Genomic DNA, 11,617 nt, shown 5'->3' with positions numbered 1-11,617 from the left:
GCCTCCCCGGCCCCAACAGCGACACTGAGGAGGAGGAGCGGGGGGACCTCATCCAGTTCTACAACAACATCTACATCGAGCAGATCAAGGACTTTGCCCTCAAGTACACTTCAAGCGCAGTAAGTTACATTCTGTGCTTTTCCTTGGTAAACAAAGCTTTTTCTACTTACTATGCAGTGGAGTCCCCTTAAATTAAAAAATACTAATCTGCCCTAATAACGCAACAAAACTTGAATTTGTTGTACATCTGTATGGTCTCATATCCGTGGAAGAGCAAGCCCTGAGCTCAGGCTGCAGCTGCTGAGCACCTCTTCTCTCCTCGCAGACAGACTCCCCCCCACTCTCGCCGTACCCGTTCGTGCGCCTCGGCTCCCCCCGCAGAGTGCAGCTCTCCCAGCACCACCCCGTGTACATCTCGCCACACAGGAACGAGTCTGCCCTCTCTCCCCAAGAGAAAATATTCTACTACTTCAGCAGCAGCCCTTCGAAGGTGAGACTAAAGGTTTTCAGTTTGATTCTCTAATTCCTTAACCCTGTTTCTTGTTCTTGGTAGTGAAATTAGAGCAGACCCTACAACACGACCTTTTGTTTACCTTGTCCAACACACACATCGTCACTTAAGGCTCATCAAACTGCCAGTGCAGCTGTCACAGCTGTAGGGCTGGATGGGCCTTTGAGCTCTGCATGCAGAGACACAACAAACTCCCTTGAGTTTGAGTAAGACTTTGTGTACTCTAGTAAGGGAAAGACCAGCAGAGTGATGAAGTACCTTGGTACAGTACAGATTTCCACAAGAAAAGCCTGTGCAGTCCCACTGTAATGCATCTAAAAACAGTTCACATCATATTGGGGCGGTCACTAAATACAGTGAGAGCTAATCCTTCTTTTGCCCCCTTCCTCCCTCCTCCAGAGGCTAAAGGAAATTAACAGCATGGTTCGAACTGGAGAAACGCCCACGAAGAAGAGAGGCATCCTCTTGGAGGATGGAACTGAAGCCCCAGCCAAGCGAATCTGCCAGGAGAATCACACAGCTCTGTTAAGACGACTCCAGGATGTAGCAAATGACCGAGGGTCTCACTGAGCCTGCACAGCTCTTCCCTCCCTGACTGTGTCAAGCCTGGACCAGGGCATGAGGGGAGACAGCACTGGGGACAGGGAGGATCCTCCTCAGACCCTCTACACAACCCCAGGCCCTGCTTAAGCTCTTCACAAGGCAAGTGACCCCTTTCCAGCCTTGCCTGGAGAACACACCCCTCTCACAGCTGTGGACCTTGCAGCAGGTATTTACAGCTTTGCTTTGCTCTAGTCAGTGCCCTCAGCCCGTGTTCATGGTGCCTCACCTGTCAGCTGTGGCCAGACAGGTCCAGGTGCCTCAGCACAGAGCCCTGCACCAAGGTACCCACAGCCACCAGTGTTGGGGTTCCTCACTAACCCCCTCCACAAACTAACAGCTTAGGAGTAACATTCTTACACAGTCCCATTTTGCTTGGAAAGGGACAAGGGGAGTAAGTGGTTTGAGCCCTGATGGAAGCTGGATGGATGGACTCTGTCCCTATTCAGGATATTCCATGTGCCCTTCCATGAGAACCATCAGTGGTAAGCTTTACTGTGTGGCCTTTTGCTGCTGTCCCAAGGGAGGTGATTATGTTGATTGGTTTGAGCTGTGCAGTCTTTGAAAGTGAACTTGTGTTCCCAAGGTGACACCTGGGCTGGGGCTGTGGAGCATCATGTTTAAGGCAGGTGAGTTTTGCTGTATATTTGCAATGGCACTTTCTAAATGTGAATATTTTTTGCAAAGGCCGACTTCAGCTGTCTTTCTGTACTGAAACAATTTGACTTTTGTATTTATTTCAATCTGACATCCCACTGCTCCTCTTGTCAGCAAACGGCATTCAGAATTCATTGTAACTTGATGTATATGCAACAATGAATGCAAGAAGCCAGGGATGTGTACTTTCTTCAAGGAATTTTATATGCTTTGTTGTGCTTTTCTTGATAGTCGGGCACTATAGCCCTTGTGCCCTCAGCAGCAGAAAGGTGGTGCCCATCTCCTAAAACATATACTTAGATATTTTGTGTTTAAAGGACAGGGCTTGGGCATTTGGTTTTATGTTTTGCTTTGGGTTTTTTAAATGGCCTAAATGAGGCTGCCTATGAGAAATCCCTCCCCTACTAACAGGATCACGAGGTGGTGCATATTACACTTACCACTTGTTTGCATTTAAAATAGTTCCAAAATACCAGACTTGTTAGGAAAGCATCAACCCTCTCCCACAGTACAGGATGCCAGTCCTCTGCTGGGGAGGGGGTATTCTTCATGTAAAATGTGGCACACTCAGGTTCCACAAGGCTTTCTAAGGAAAAGCTAAAAGCCCTGTTTTCAGTCATTCCTGCCCTTCCAAATAATAGGAAAATTTAAGACTTAATTCCACTGCAAATTCAGCTAAAGTAAAATAAAAACATGGTTTTTCTTACCTGCATAACAAAAAGCTGAAGTCCAGAAGTTGTGTAGATGTTTCTGTAAAAATATTTATGGAAGTGTCAGACAATTCTTGTTGTTACTATGTTCCATTTACTTCACTTTGTATGAAGATACTGCAATTGTATTTTTCAATAAAGACTTTGTAAACTTACAGTTTTATGTTCTTGTGTGAAAAAGTATTGTATGTGCAAAGCTAAAAAGTCTGCAACAAGGACTGCAATTAAGGGTTTAGAAATAAATAAACACATGTCTTAGGGAAAGGATTTACTCCTGCCCTGGTTTAGTCACTGTGGTTGTTCCAAGCGTGTCCCTTCCTGCTGCTCCATTAGAAGGCACCAGGCAGGGCCTGACAGGGACACCAGTGCCAGGGAATGCCCCAGCTCCCTTGGCAGAGGAGGAGGAGGGTGGCTGTCTCACTGCACAACAGGAGGGCTCCAGAACGAACGATCTGCTTTGCCTTCCCTGCAGGAGCTTTTAACACAACATCTCACACACCCAAAACTTTATTTCATATGCACTGTGCACTCCCACTTCAACTGAGGGAAATTTCTAAACATTCTTAAGCAGTTAAGAACAGCTTTGACCACTACTGGCCAGTGCTGTATTTGTACAGCTAAGGCTGCACTGGTTTTCTCCTGCATTTTTACCTAGGGGCCCTGATACTATTTCATCCACTGCTATTTCTGTCCATTTCTGAAACCGTTGCTAAGTTAGTATCAGCTGTAAATAACAATAAAGATACAAGTTGCAGTTTATAGTTTTTTAGCATTTGCTTCAAAAAGAAAAAAATCAACAAAAAAATACTTCAACAGAGGTGTTCCAAAAGAAAATAAAAAAGGCATGCAAACTTGATATTAAAAGAAAAAAAAAAAACAACTGAAGCGGCTTCAAATAATTTCTTCCATTACTTAGGTTTGGTTGAAATCCAACTGCAACCTCAGCAGGAGACTCCACTGGTGTAACTTGCAGATCTCTGGGAAATGTTCTTTAGAGAATTCAGAATTTCAAAGATGATATTCAGAAACATCCCCTTCTCAAAGTATTGGCCAGACCTTAGTCTTTCATCAAATTAGGTACCTGTTCTAGGAAAAACAGCACAATCCAGGAGAAAAGGATTTGATTTCCATGGCACTGTTTCAGTACTCATTCACCTACCTTGCTCCTGGAACAGCTTCTTGTACACAAATATGACTACAGAAATACACAGCATTCTCTCTCCCAGTCTAATAAAAAGAGTAATTTTTCAGATTATTCATTCTAAACTAAAATTCTACATTCTCTAAAGCAATAAAATTATTCTTAAACAAACTGCTGTTAGCTGGATTTAGCTTGGAGCAATCCAACCTAGTGACCAGCCTTGCAGGGGTCTGTGACAGCTCACAGAAGAACAAAACTTCCTCCAATAACCATCACTTTCACAGCATTATCCTGTCATTCCTTCTGGACATTGTTCCTGGCCACCAGCAGCACTGGCAGCTGGAGCTGTGCTGCAGCCAACACCAAAGAGCGGCCCAAGATTAGGAGGATTTCACTTCTACACACATCCTTCGCCTGACTTAGGAAATGTGCAAGTCAGTGATGTATTAGAGGCTTCTGAATGATCATAAAACTGAGTAAAGAGGAACTGTCAGAGCCTGGTTTAGCTCCAGGCTGCCCCTGCCCAAGCAGTTCATGCGCTCAGCACAAGGCCAGGCCCATCGTCTGCTTCGCACCAGGAGTCCTCTAACTAAAACCTTGCCCATGATAAATCTGAAGCATTTAAATTTCAGTTTCAGCCTTCCCAAAAAGTTAGAGAGCAACAGCAGCAACAGAACTCATTTTACAGTATTTTTGTGGCAACACTCCAGGACACTACATATACCCTCAAACTCTTCCCCCGTCCTTTCCTTGAAAGGCAAACACCACTGCTTTTCCAGGCAATACAAACTCACCTTCGGATCATTTCCTCCGTTCCTGTCCTCTACTGCAAACTCAGATCAGGCACACGACAATTCCAAGGCACTTCCAATTGCTCATTACATGCTGGGCATCCAGAATACCAAGGCTAATGGGGCATGAATGCCACTCAGAACACTGACTGAGGCAAGCGCCACAGAGCCATCTCATTTTCCTGTTACTGAGTGTATGACACTACTGGGGAAGTCTTCGTCTATTTCCTTAGAAGCCAAGCAGTTGTTCTCAAACAGAACAGTGAAAGGTTGTTAACGACAAGTGAATTTAGCCTGCCAGATAAAAACACAAACTCAACACAAACCCCACATCACACCTCCTGAAATACCACCTCATGTTCACATGAGTCACTACAGGCTGTTCCAAGGCAGCTGGGTTGGCACTAATCCACCAGTACAGGCAAGGGGAGCCAAATGAACAGCAGCCCAGCTCCAAGGGGTTAACACCACAGATTTTGATAGGACAACCGCAGGAGGCAAGAAGAGGCATCACACCAGGCTGTGGCATTAGGAAAACTCATGTGAAAATTATAAGAGTCTCTCCCAAGTTCACTTGTGTTTTGGAGAGGTTTTCCTGTGTGTGGAACACAAGTCTCTTATGTACAGGGCTGCTCCTGGCATCCCATGAACATCCCAAACACCTGTGCAGACAAGTACCCATGTAGCCAGGTGCTCCCACTCTTCACTAAACATCCACAGCACAGACTAACAAGGACAAAAGCTAGAGCATGGTTTCTTTTTATTTTAAGATGTCACTATTAACACACATTAGTCAAGCTACCCTAAGAAATCCCCTAGACACCTAGGGAATCTAAAACCCTCTAAGAATTTATTAGCTCAAGAGACCACCATTAAAAGCTTTGATTTTAGTGTTTCAGTACTAAAAGTCTAACAAGCCTGACATTCTACTTTCACCCTGTCAGACTAATGTGCGCTTTAGTGACAGTATCCATTTACAAATCAATAATACATCATACATCATCCCCAGCTTTACTTCTGGAAAGTGCTAAATGGAGTCAATGAACCGTCTATTTACAGTTTCAAATCCTAACATATTTACAATAGAAACCAAAAGTATTTAAAACCATTAAATATAGTGTTTAACTCTGCTATATTAGTTTACATGAACACAGCTTAACTCTGGCATCGTATTTCCAATACTAATATTTCTGCCAGTAATTTAAGATTTTTTTAAAAAAATTGCTATTCCTGGAGGGAAAAAATAAAAGCTTAAAAACCAACCCAAAACCTCCAGGCATTTCAGAGCCCTGAGGAATTACCCACCCTAGACAGTCTTCAGGTAGAAGTACTGTAGTGTTCAAGAGAGACTTCCAAACTCCAGGCAAGCCTTTAAAACCTAATGCATATGTAAAACATTAAGAGTCAGTAATCCATTGAACGGGTTTACTGGAGTCACTGCTACCATTCAGGTTTTACTAATCTGTAGTCAAGAAGGAAACTGCTGCTTTGCTGTTTCTCCCTCCGTTACATTCCCTCCACCCCCAGAAAGTGTTTTGTGCACCAGTGTCCAGGACAGCTTAAGTGGGCATCGTCTTCTCTTCTTTGCTGAAGGGCTGGACTGAGCCAGGCTTCACCCAGGACAGGCCAGAGACATGCATGCTTTTGCAGTGCTGATCTTCTGGCTTCTTCTGGGGAGAACAAAGTTAAAGTTACAATTTTTAGATACCCAAACCCTCTCAACTCCCCCTCCATTCATTTTACCTTTAGCAAATATGCAAAAAAGAGGCTTGCACCATTTCCTCTCCTCAAAGAGGAACAGCAAGATGGCCACTGGTTTCATTTCTGGGAATGTGTGTGGCATCTGCAGAACTACCCTGACAACACAGGAGTTTTAAGGACTTTACTTGGGTACAGCTGCCCTGTGCCACCATAAAGACTCAAGGATACTCCTTCTGCTTGTAGGCCCCAGCCCAGCATCACTGCACTGCTCTTCACCACATTTCTTGGCTCTACAGAAAGAAGTGTCAATCCAAACACTCCCCCTACACTGCACCTGTAGTTCTGCCTGGTGATGCAGGGCATGCTGGGGAGGACCACTACACCCCACAGGTGGCTGGGAACCCAAATTAATGTGCAAAAGTAGCAATTAATGCCTTTGCTAAACCTGGGAGTTTCCTAATGCTTTCCAAGGATGGTCCTTCCTTTCCCTGGGCATTTGTCACAGTTAAATGCTTGAACAGTAACTATTACCCAACAGTGCACCCAACATTTTAACTGCCTATTGCAATTTAGAAGACCAAAAAAAAAAAAAAAAAAAAAATCACTTCAAATTGAAGAACAAAGATACAACTTGGAGCATCTGTAGATTCAAAGTAGTTAAAGAGATCAGTAAATTAGACATTACTCTAGCTGGCCAAAGCAGCAAAAGAGCTGGCAGGATTTTTTTAATACCAGGAAGCGTAAGACAACGACATCAAACCTGGAATGGTGTGTTGAGCTCTAGAAAATGATAACTGCATGAGCAGACTTGGTTGCACCATGAAAAGTCTTTTGCTTGACAAAGTAAATTACGGCAGCAAGAAAAGAGAAGCTGCACTGCTGCCCTTGCCCACGCTTTGTGCCAAAGGTGACGCTGTGTGACAGACCTGCCGTAACACGTTGGACAACAACAAACAAGAGGGATGGAGTTAAGCCTGAGCCTGGCAGTGGCAGCTGCCTCTCCCATGCCGCACACAGGAACCACACCCTGGAAAAGCCACGTGCTCAGAAGGGAACTGGGACATCACTGCCCTTCCTGGGCTGCAGCTCCAGAATGGCCTAGCTGTTTCCCAAGGAATAGGAATCACAGAGGTAATAAAGAGGATCCAGGGCTGTAGGAAGGTTTGGGAACTTGTTTTTACAGGGAATGTTCTCAGCTACACTGGAATTTTGGGACAAATCTCCTATGGCACAGAAGCTGGGACATTCCTATCAACACATGACAGGAGCAACTAAGTACCATGGATGCAATAATTACTGAAGATGTTCGTTTTCACCTAAAAAGAAATCAACATGCATCTCTCTAAGAAAAGAGGACAAAAGAAAAGTCAGTTTGCTATCAGTCTCTGAGACAACATCAGACCCTTTCCATTTCAGGCACCCTGACCTATTATTTCTCTTTGATTTAAAGGGTAAGAAAGAAGGAGATGAAGAATGAAGGAGAAAGGGAGGAAGAAAAGAAGTGTCAAAAGTATTTCTTAAGTTTTGTAAGAACATCAAGAAGTCAATCTGACCAAAATATTTTCCTGTGTGTTCCAAGGCTGTAATGAGACTGGCAGTTGGGTGCACTGCCACATTGAGCTCAGGCAGTGTATTGTATTAAGATAAATTTTAAAACCTCATTCATGCCAGAAGACATGCAAGAACATGAGATAAACCTTGCAGTGTGGAAGACAAGTTTGAACTGACAAAAAAATAATTTTTCGTTACACAAAACCCCAGCAATCGACAGCACAGCTTTAGCCCAAGTCAGTAACTAAAACATTCAGAGTGCATTTCCTTGTCAGTCCAGCTAAGACAGCAACCACTGTTTCAGAATCCCTTTGTACTACAAGTGGATTGACTTGTCAGGCCACTCAGCACAGACCCAGAATTGCTGTGTGGCAGCTCTTGTCAAGTGCAAAGCAGTAATTAAAATAAGAAAACAAAACAAACCATGAACAGCTCCCACCCCAAATCACATCCCATCACCCCATCAGGTGAAAGCTCTATGAGCCAACACGTTCTTGCTCTGTCAGTAAGAGCACTCTGTGATGGAAGGAACTCTCAGCACCTTTTGGTGAGCTGATGTCTCATTAGAAATCAACAGCATCAGAGAAGTAAGAGACTGTGCTTGTGCTGCTTCAGAAACTTTGCAAGGAGAAGAAAGTGCTGAAGCTTTGATTCAGTAATGAAAGACTCTCAACAGAAGAAACCCAAGAAGCTGGAGACTGTCAGGTAATGCAGAAATGGTAACAGCCATGACAAGTGCAGAACAACCTAACAGGCAGCCAGTGAATCTCTTTGTCCCTTCCATCCATAAACAAACAAAAAAAAATCTGCTGTGTGCCAAGAACTGTACTAATGAAGCTTTCTGGCTAAGTGACTAATTGCTTAACACTCTGAAGTTAGAACAGTGACATAACTGCTTCGTTAGGAGATCACAGCAGTTCAGCATTCCTGCTGAGCCAAAAGAGGGGTGGAAAAAGGTCTCTCTAGCACACAGAGACAGAGAATCTTTCTTCCTGTATCAGGCAATAAACCCTTCCTAGAGTGAGAATGTGAACTTTGCAAGTACCTTCTGAGTCAACATCTTCTCTCTAGCTTCATCATGTATAGCTGGATTCCACGGAGAAAAACTATGGAAAAAGTATAGTTAATTCTTACTTGGCATTTTTGCAAACTACAGCACAGACAGAGCAGAAAGCAGTGATTTTACTTTGCTTATTTTGTTGAATTTTAAGTAAATTTTAAGTGAGTATTCAGTGTTAAAACACACAGTTAAGAACTAAATTCATATTGTCATGGATCTTTTCAACACTAAATGTTTAGGTTTTCATTTCTGTTCATACTGAGAACTGGAAATTCAGAACATGTGACATGAAAAACTACTCTCATTCACCATGAAGCTGACTGCTCCATCCCCCATGCAGGCAAGCTTTAGAAAACCAAAGCTACAGTCATGCAAACTGAGTTCTGAAAAGACAGAAAGCAACATTAATTAATGGGCATTTCTGCTTGAAGGAGGTGGGCGCTTCAGGGCTTTTTGCTTGTTCTGAGGCTTGTTTGGTTATTGTTTTCAGATTTTTCTAAAGAAAAAGCAGGTCAGTTAGCCTGACAGAGAAAGGCTGCCATCAGCAACTACACCAAAATTTGCTCTCAAAACATTAGGACAGGGTGAACTTGCTCAGAGTACTCACATGATTGCATAGGGGTCCTCTATTTTGGGCTGATCAAATAAATGACTACTGCATAGTTTGACACTGTCTACCACTTTACTTTTGAACAGCTGAACATCCTTTTCATACCTGCAAGACAGAAGTAAGTCGTGTTAAGTAATTGCAAGGAGCCATGCGTTTGCTCTAGAAGCACAGACAGACTCAGCAAAGCCCCAACTCGAGCTCCTAACGCAACCAAGCCTGGAGGCAGAGACCATGAGTAGACAATTTTACAGACCTCTTGTTTTTGCAAATCTATGCCAAAACCTCTTAAGAGGCCATGCCTATACACATGGAAGATACTCACAGCACTGCAGCCTCGGGGTTCAGAGGACTGGTTGTATCAATCTTGTAGAAGACTCTGCGAGCATACATTAACACCTGCCATATGTGCTTATGATTTCGCCTAAAAAAAAAAAAAAAAAAAAGCACAATGAAGAATAGAACAAACTTTATAAATTATACATCAATTTGTCAGCACTAACCTCCATTTTGCAAATGCTCTTTTCACATCCAGTTCACCAGATAAAGGGTCCACTAGAGGGTGGAAGACAGGCAGGTCAAAAACCAAGCGCTGCATTAGAAAAAAAAAAAAATCATGATGACATCTTCAATCCTAATGCCAACACCACTGGGTGATGGTCAGTCAAATCTTCCTGCCAAATACTAATCAGTTGTCACTGTATTAAAAGAAAGTAACTGCAAGTGATTTCTACCAGCTGTGAAACTGTAACCCAACACACCTGTGTAACATGCAGGGTCTTGTCCTCTCTCACATGTTATCACCAAATCAGGAAACTAATCCAGTTAACTGCACAGGCACTAGTGCCAACACAGGTAATAATATCAGATAAGATCAGATTAAAGGAGTTTTTCTGGTTTAGCTATTTGTGACTGAAAGCTTTTTACATACTTGAGCTACAATTGATACCTTTTTTATCCTACTCACTTTTAAGTAAACTGTGCAGTGATACCCTAGTGTCTTTGCCTCTGTACAGCTCATTTCCTCCAGTGTTCACACATTCTTCCAAAAGAAAACTTAAGTTTCAAGAGGAATGTTCTAAAGCCCTCTTCTAGCAAAAGAATGTTGGCTGGCTGACAGATACTAAAGTCTAACCTTTAAAAGGCACTGTTTCCTACTAGTCCTGTTCTTTTAAAAATGATAGCTTTACATAAAACTTGACACCAAGCAGGCAGCTACCCAACACAGCAGTTGTGTGCACCTGCCCTCGAATCTTCCTTTTAAAGAAGTTTGGCCAAGAGGGTGAGCTGCTCTGCTCTGAAGAGTCAGACTGCCACAAAATATTTTTTTAAACTAGTCTAATAACTTGGAAACTTTTCACTAAAGAGAAAAAGAGAAAACAGAGATGGAAGATAACACCATACTGCCTATCTCCTTTTCCCTTTGCTTCACCACGTTCTCCTCAAATTTTTAGTTCTTTGTTTCAATGTAATTTAGAAGAGACAATTGAGAAATCCTGCAGTATTACAGCAAGCACAGCACAGGTGTCTGGATTTTACATTCCATTGTATCACGACTCAGAATTCTGATACCTCTGTAAGTGTTTCAGTGTTAACTTCCTGTTTTTTTTTAATCAAGAGTGGAGGGAAAGAACTGTTTGATTACTTAACACTAATGCATCTGACCTCAGGAAGTTCACTTCACACCAGTCTCAGTAATCAGAGTAATGTAATTCCTCCACAGCAGTTTGCAAATGTGTACAAGACATTGCAAATGAGCCCAGCCAAGTGAACAAAATGAGTTCAAGGAAAAAAGAAGCTAATTGGTGTATCAGCTTTAACAAAAAGCCACACTTATACCACCAGGAAAGAAAAAAAAAAAAAAACAAACAAACAAGGCACAGCCACTTACCGGGCAGTCTCCATCTGGGTAATTATCAGGAATATAGACAGTGAACTTAAATACACCATCCTGGTAGAGCCCATTTCTTATGAATATTACACCAAACCACACTGCAAGTGAGAAAGTTTGCTTGAGTGAAAGAATTTCAAAATACATGTATATAAAAAAATTTAAAAGTTGAGTTTAAGCTTACTTAATGCTGATCGGTACGAGGGCTGCACGTAGACACCTGGCAACTTCTGCTTCACAACCAAGGTACTGCAATCAGAGTCAGCATTCAGAGAGCTCCACAACTACACTGACACAGCAAACCCAGAATGTACCACCCACAGCCCAACAGGGCCTTCCTCCACAAACGTACTCTCAATTCCCAAGGCTGCTCACTGAAGGAGGTGACAAATAAAGT

General features: G+C 42.8%; 2 protein-coding genes across 3 annotated transcripts in view; one reads left to right on the top strand and one right to left on the bottom strand.

Annotated features, from left to right (window-relative positions):
- Nucleotides 1-5: 5 nt before the first annotated feature.
- Nucleotides 6-2,635, top strand: LOC108448318 (retinoblastoma-like protein 2; the record flags this gene model as incomplete). Its single annotated transcript, XM_017740825.1, has 3 exons — nucleotides 6-119; nucleotides 326-490; nucleotides 911-2,635. Coding segments are annotated over 3 exons (450 nt in total), but the record flags the coding sequence as incomplete, so codon positions are not given.
- A 2,518-nt stretch (nucleotides 2,636-5,153) lies between these two features.
- Nucleotides 5,154-11,617, bottom strand: part of AKTIP (AKT interacting protein) — a 9,455-nt gene continuing 2,991 nt past the window's right edge. The window contains exons 3-9 of one of the 2 annotated variants that reach the window (XM_008638787.2): nucleotides 11,405-11,469; nucleotides 11,221-11,321; nucleotides 9,833-9,921; nucleotides 9,655-9,753; nucleotides 9,330-9,437; nucleotides 8,708-8,768; nucleotides 5,154-6,080 (exon numbers count right to left, since the gene is read on the bottom strand). In XM_008638787.2, coding sequence (XP_008637009.1) covers nucleotides 5,970-6,080; nucleotides 8,708-8,768; nucleotides 9,330-9,437; nucleotides 9,655-9,753; nucleotides 9,833-9,921; nucleotides 11,221-11,321; nucleotides 11,405-11,469 — 634 coding nt within the window. In that variant the 3' untranslated portion in view covers nucleotides 5,154-5,969. The remainder of the gene's footprint in view (nucleotides 6,081-8,707; nucleotides 8,769-9,329; nucleotides 9,438-9,654; nucleotides 9,754-9,832; nucleotides 9,922-11,220; nucleotides 11,322-11,404; nucleotides 11,470-11,617) is intronic. The other variant, XM_008638788.2, reaches the window with a different exon arrangement.

This window comes from Corvus brachyrhynchos, unplaced genomic scaffold (assembly GCF_000691975.1).
Source record: "Corvus brachyrhynchos isolate BGI_N302 unplaced genomic scaffold, ASM69197v1 scaffold26, whole genome shotgun sequence".
In the NCBI taxonomy this organism is placed as follows: Eukaryota; Metazoa; Chordata; class Aves; order Passeriformes; family Corvidae; genus Corvus; species Corvus brachyrhynchos.
Note: the sequence above shows the minus strand (reverse complement) of the source record. Positions and strands in the feature narration are given on the sequence as shown.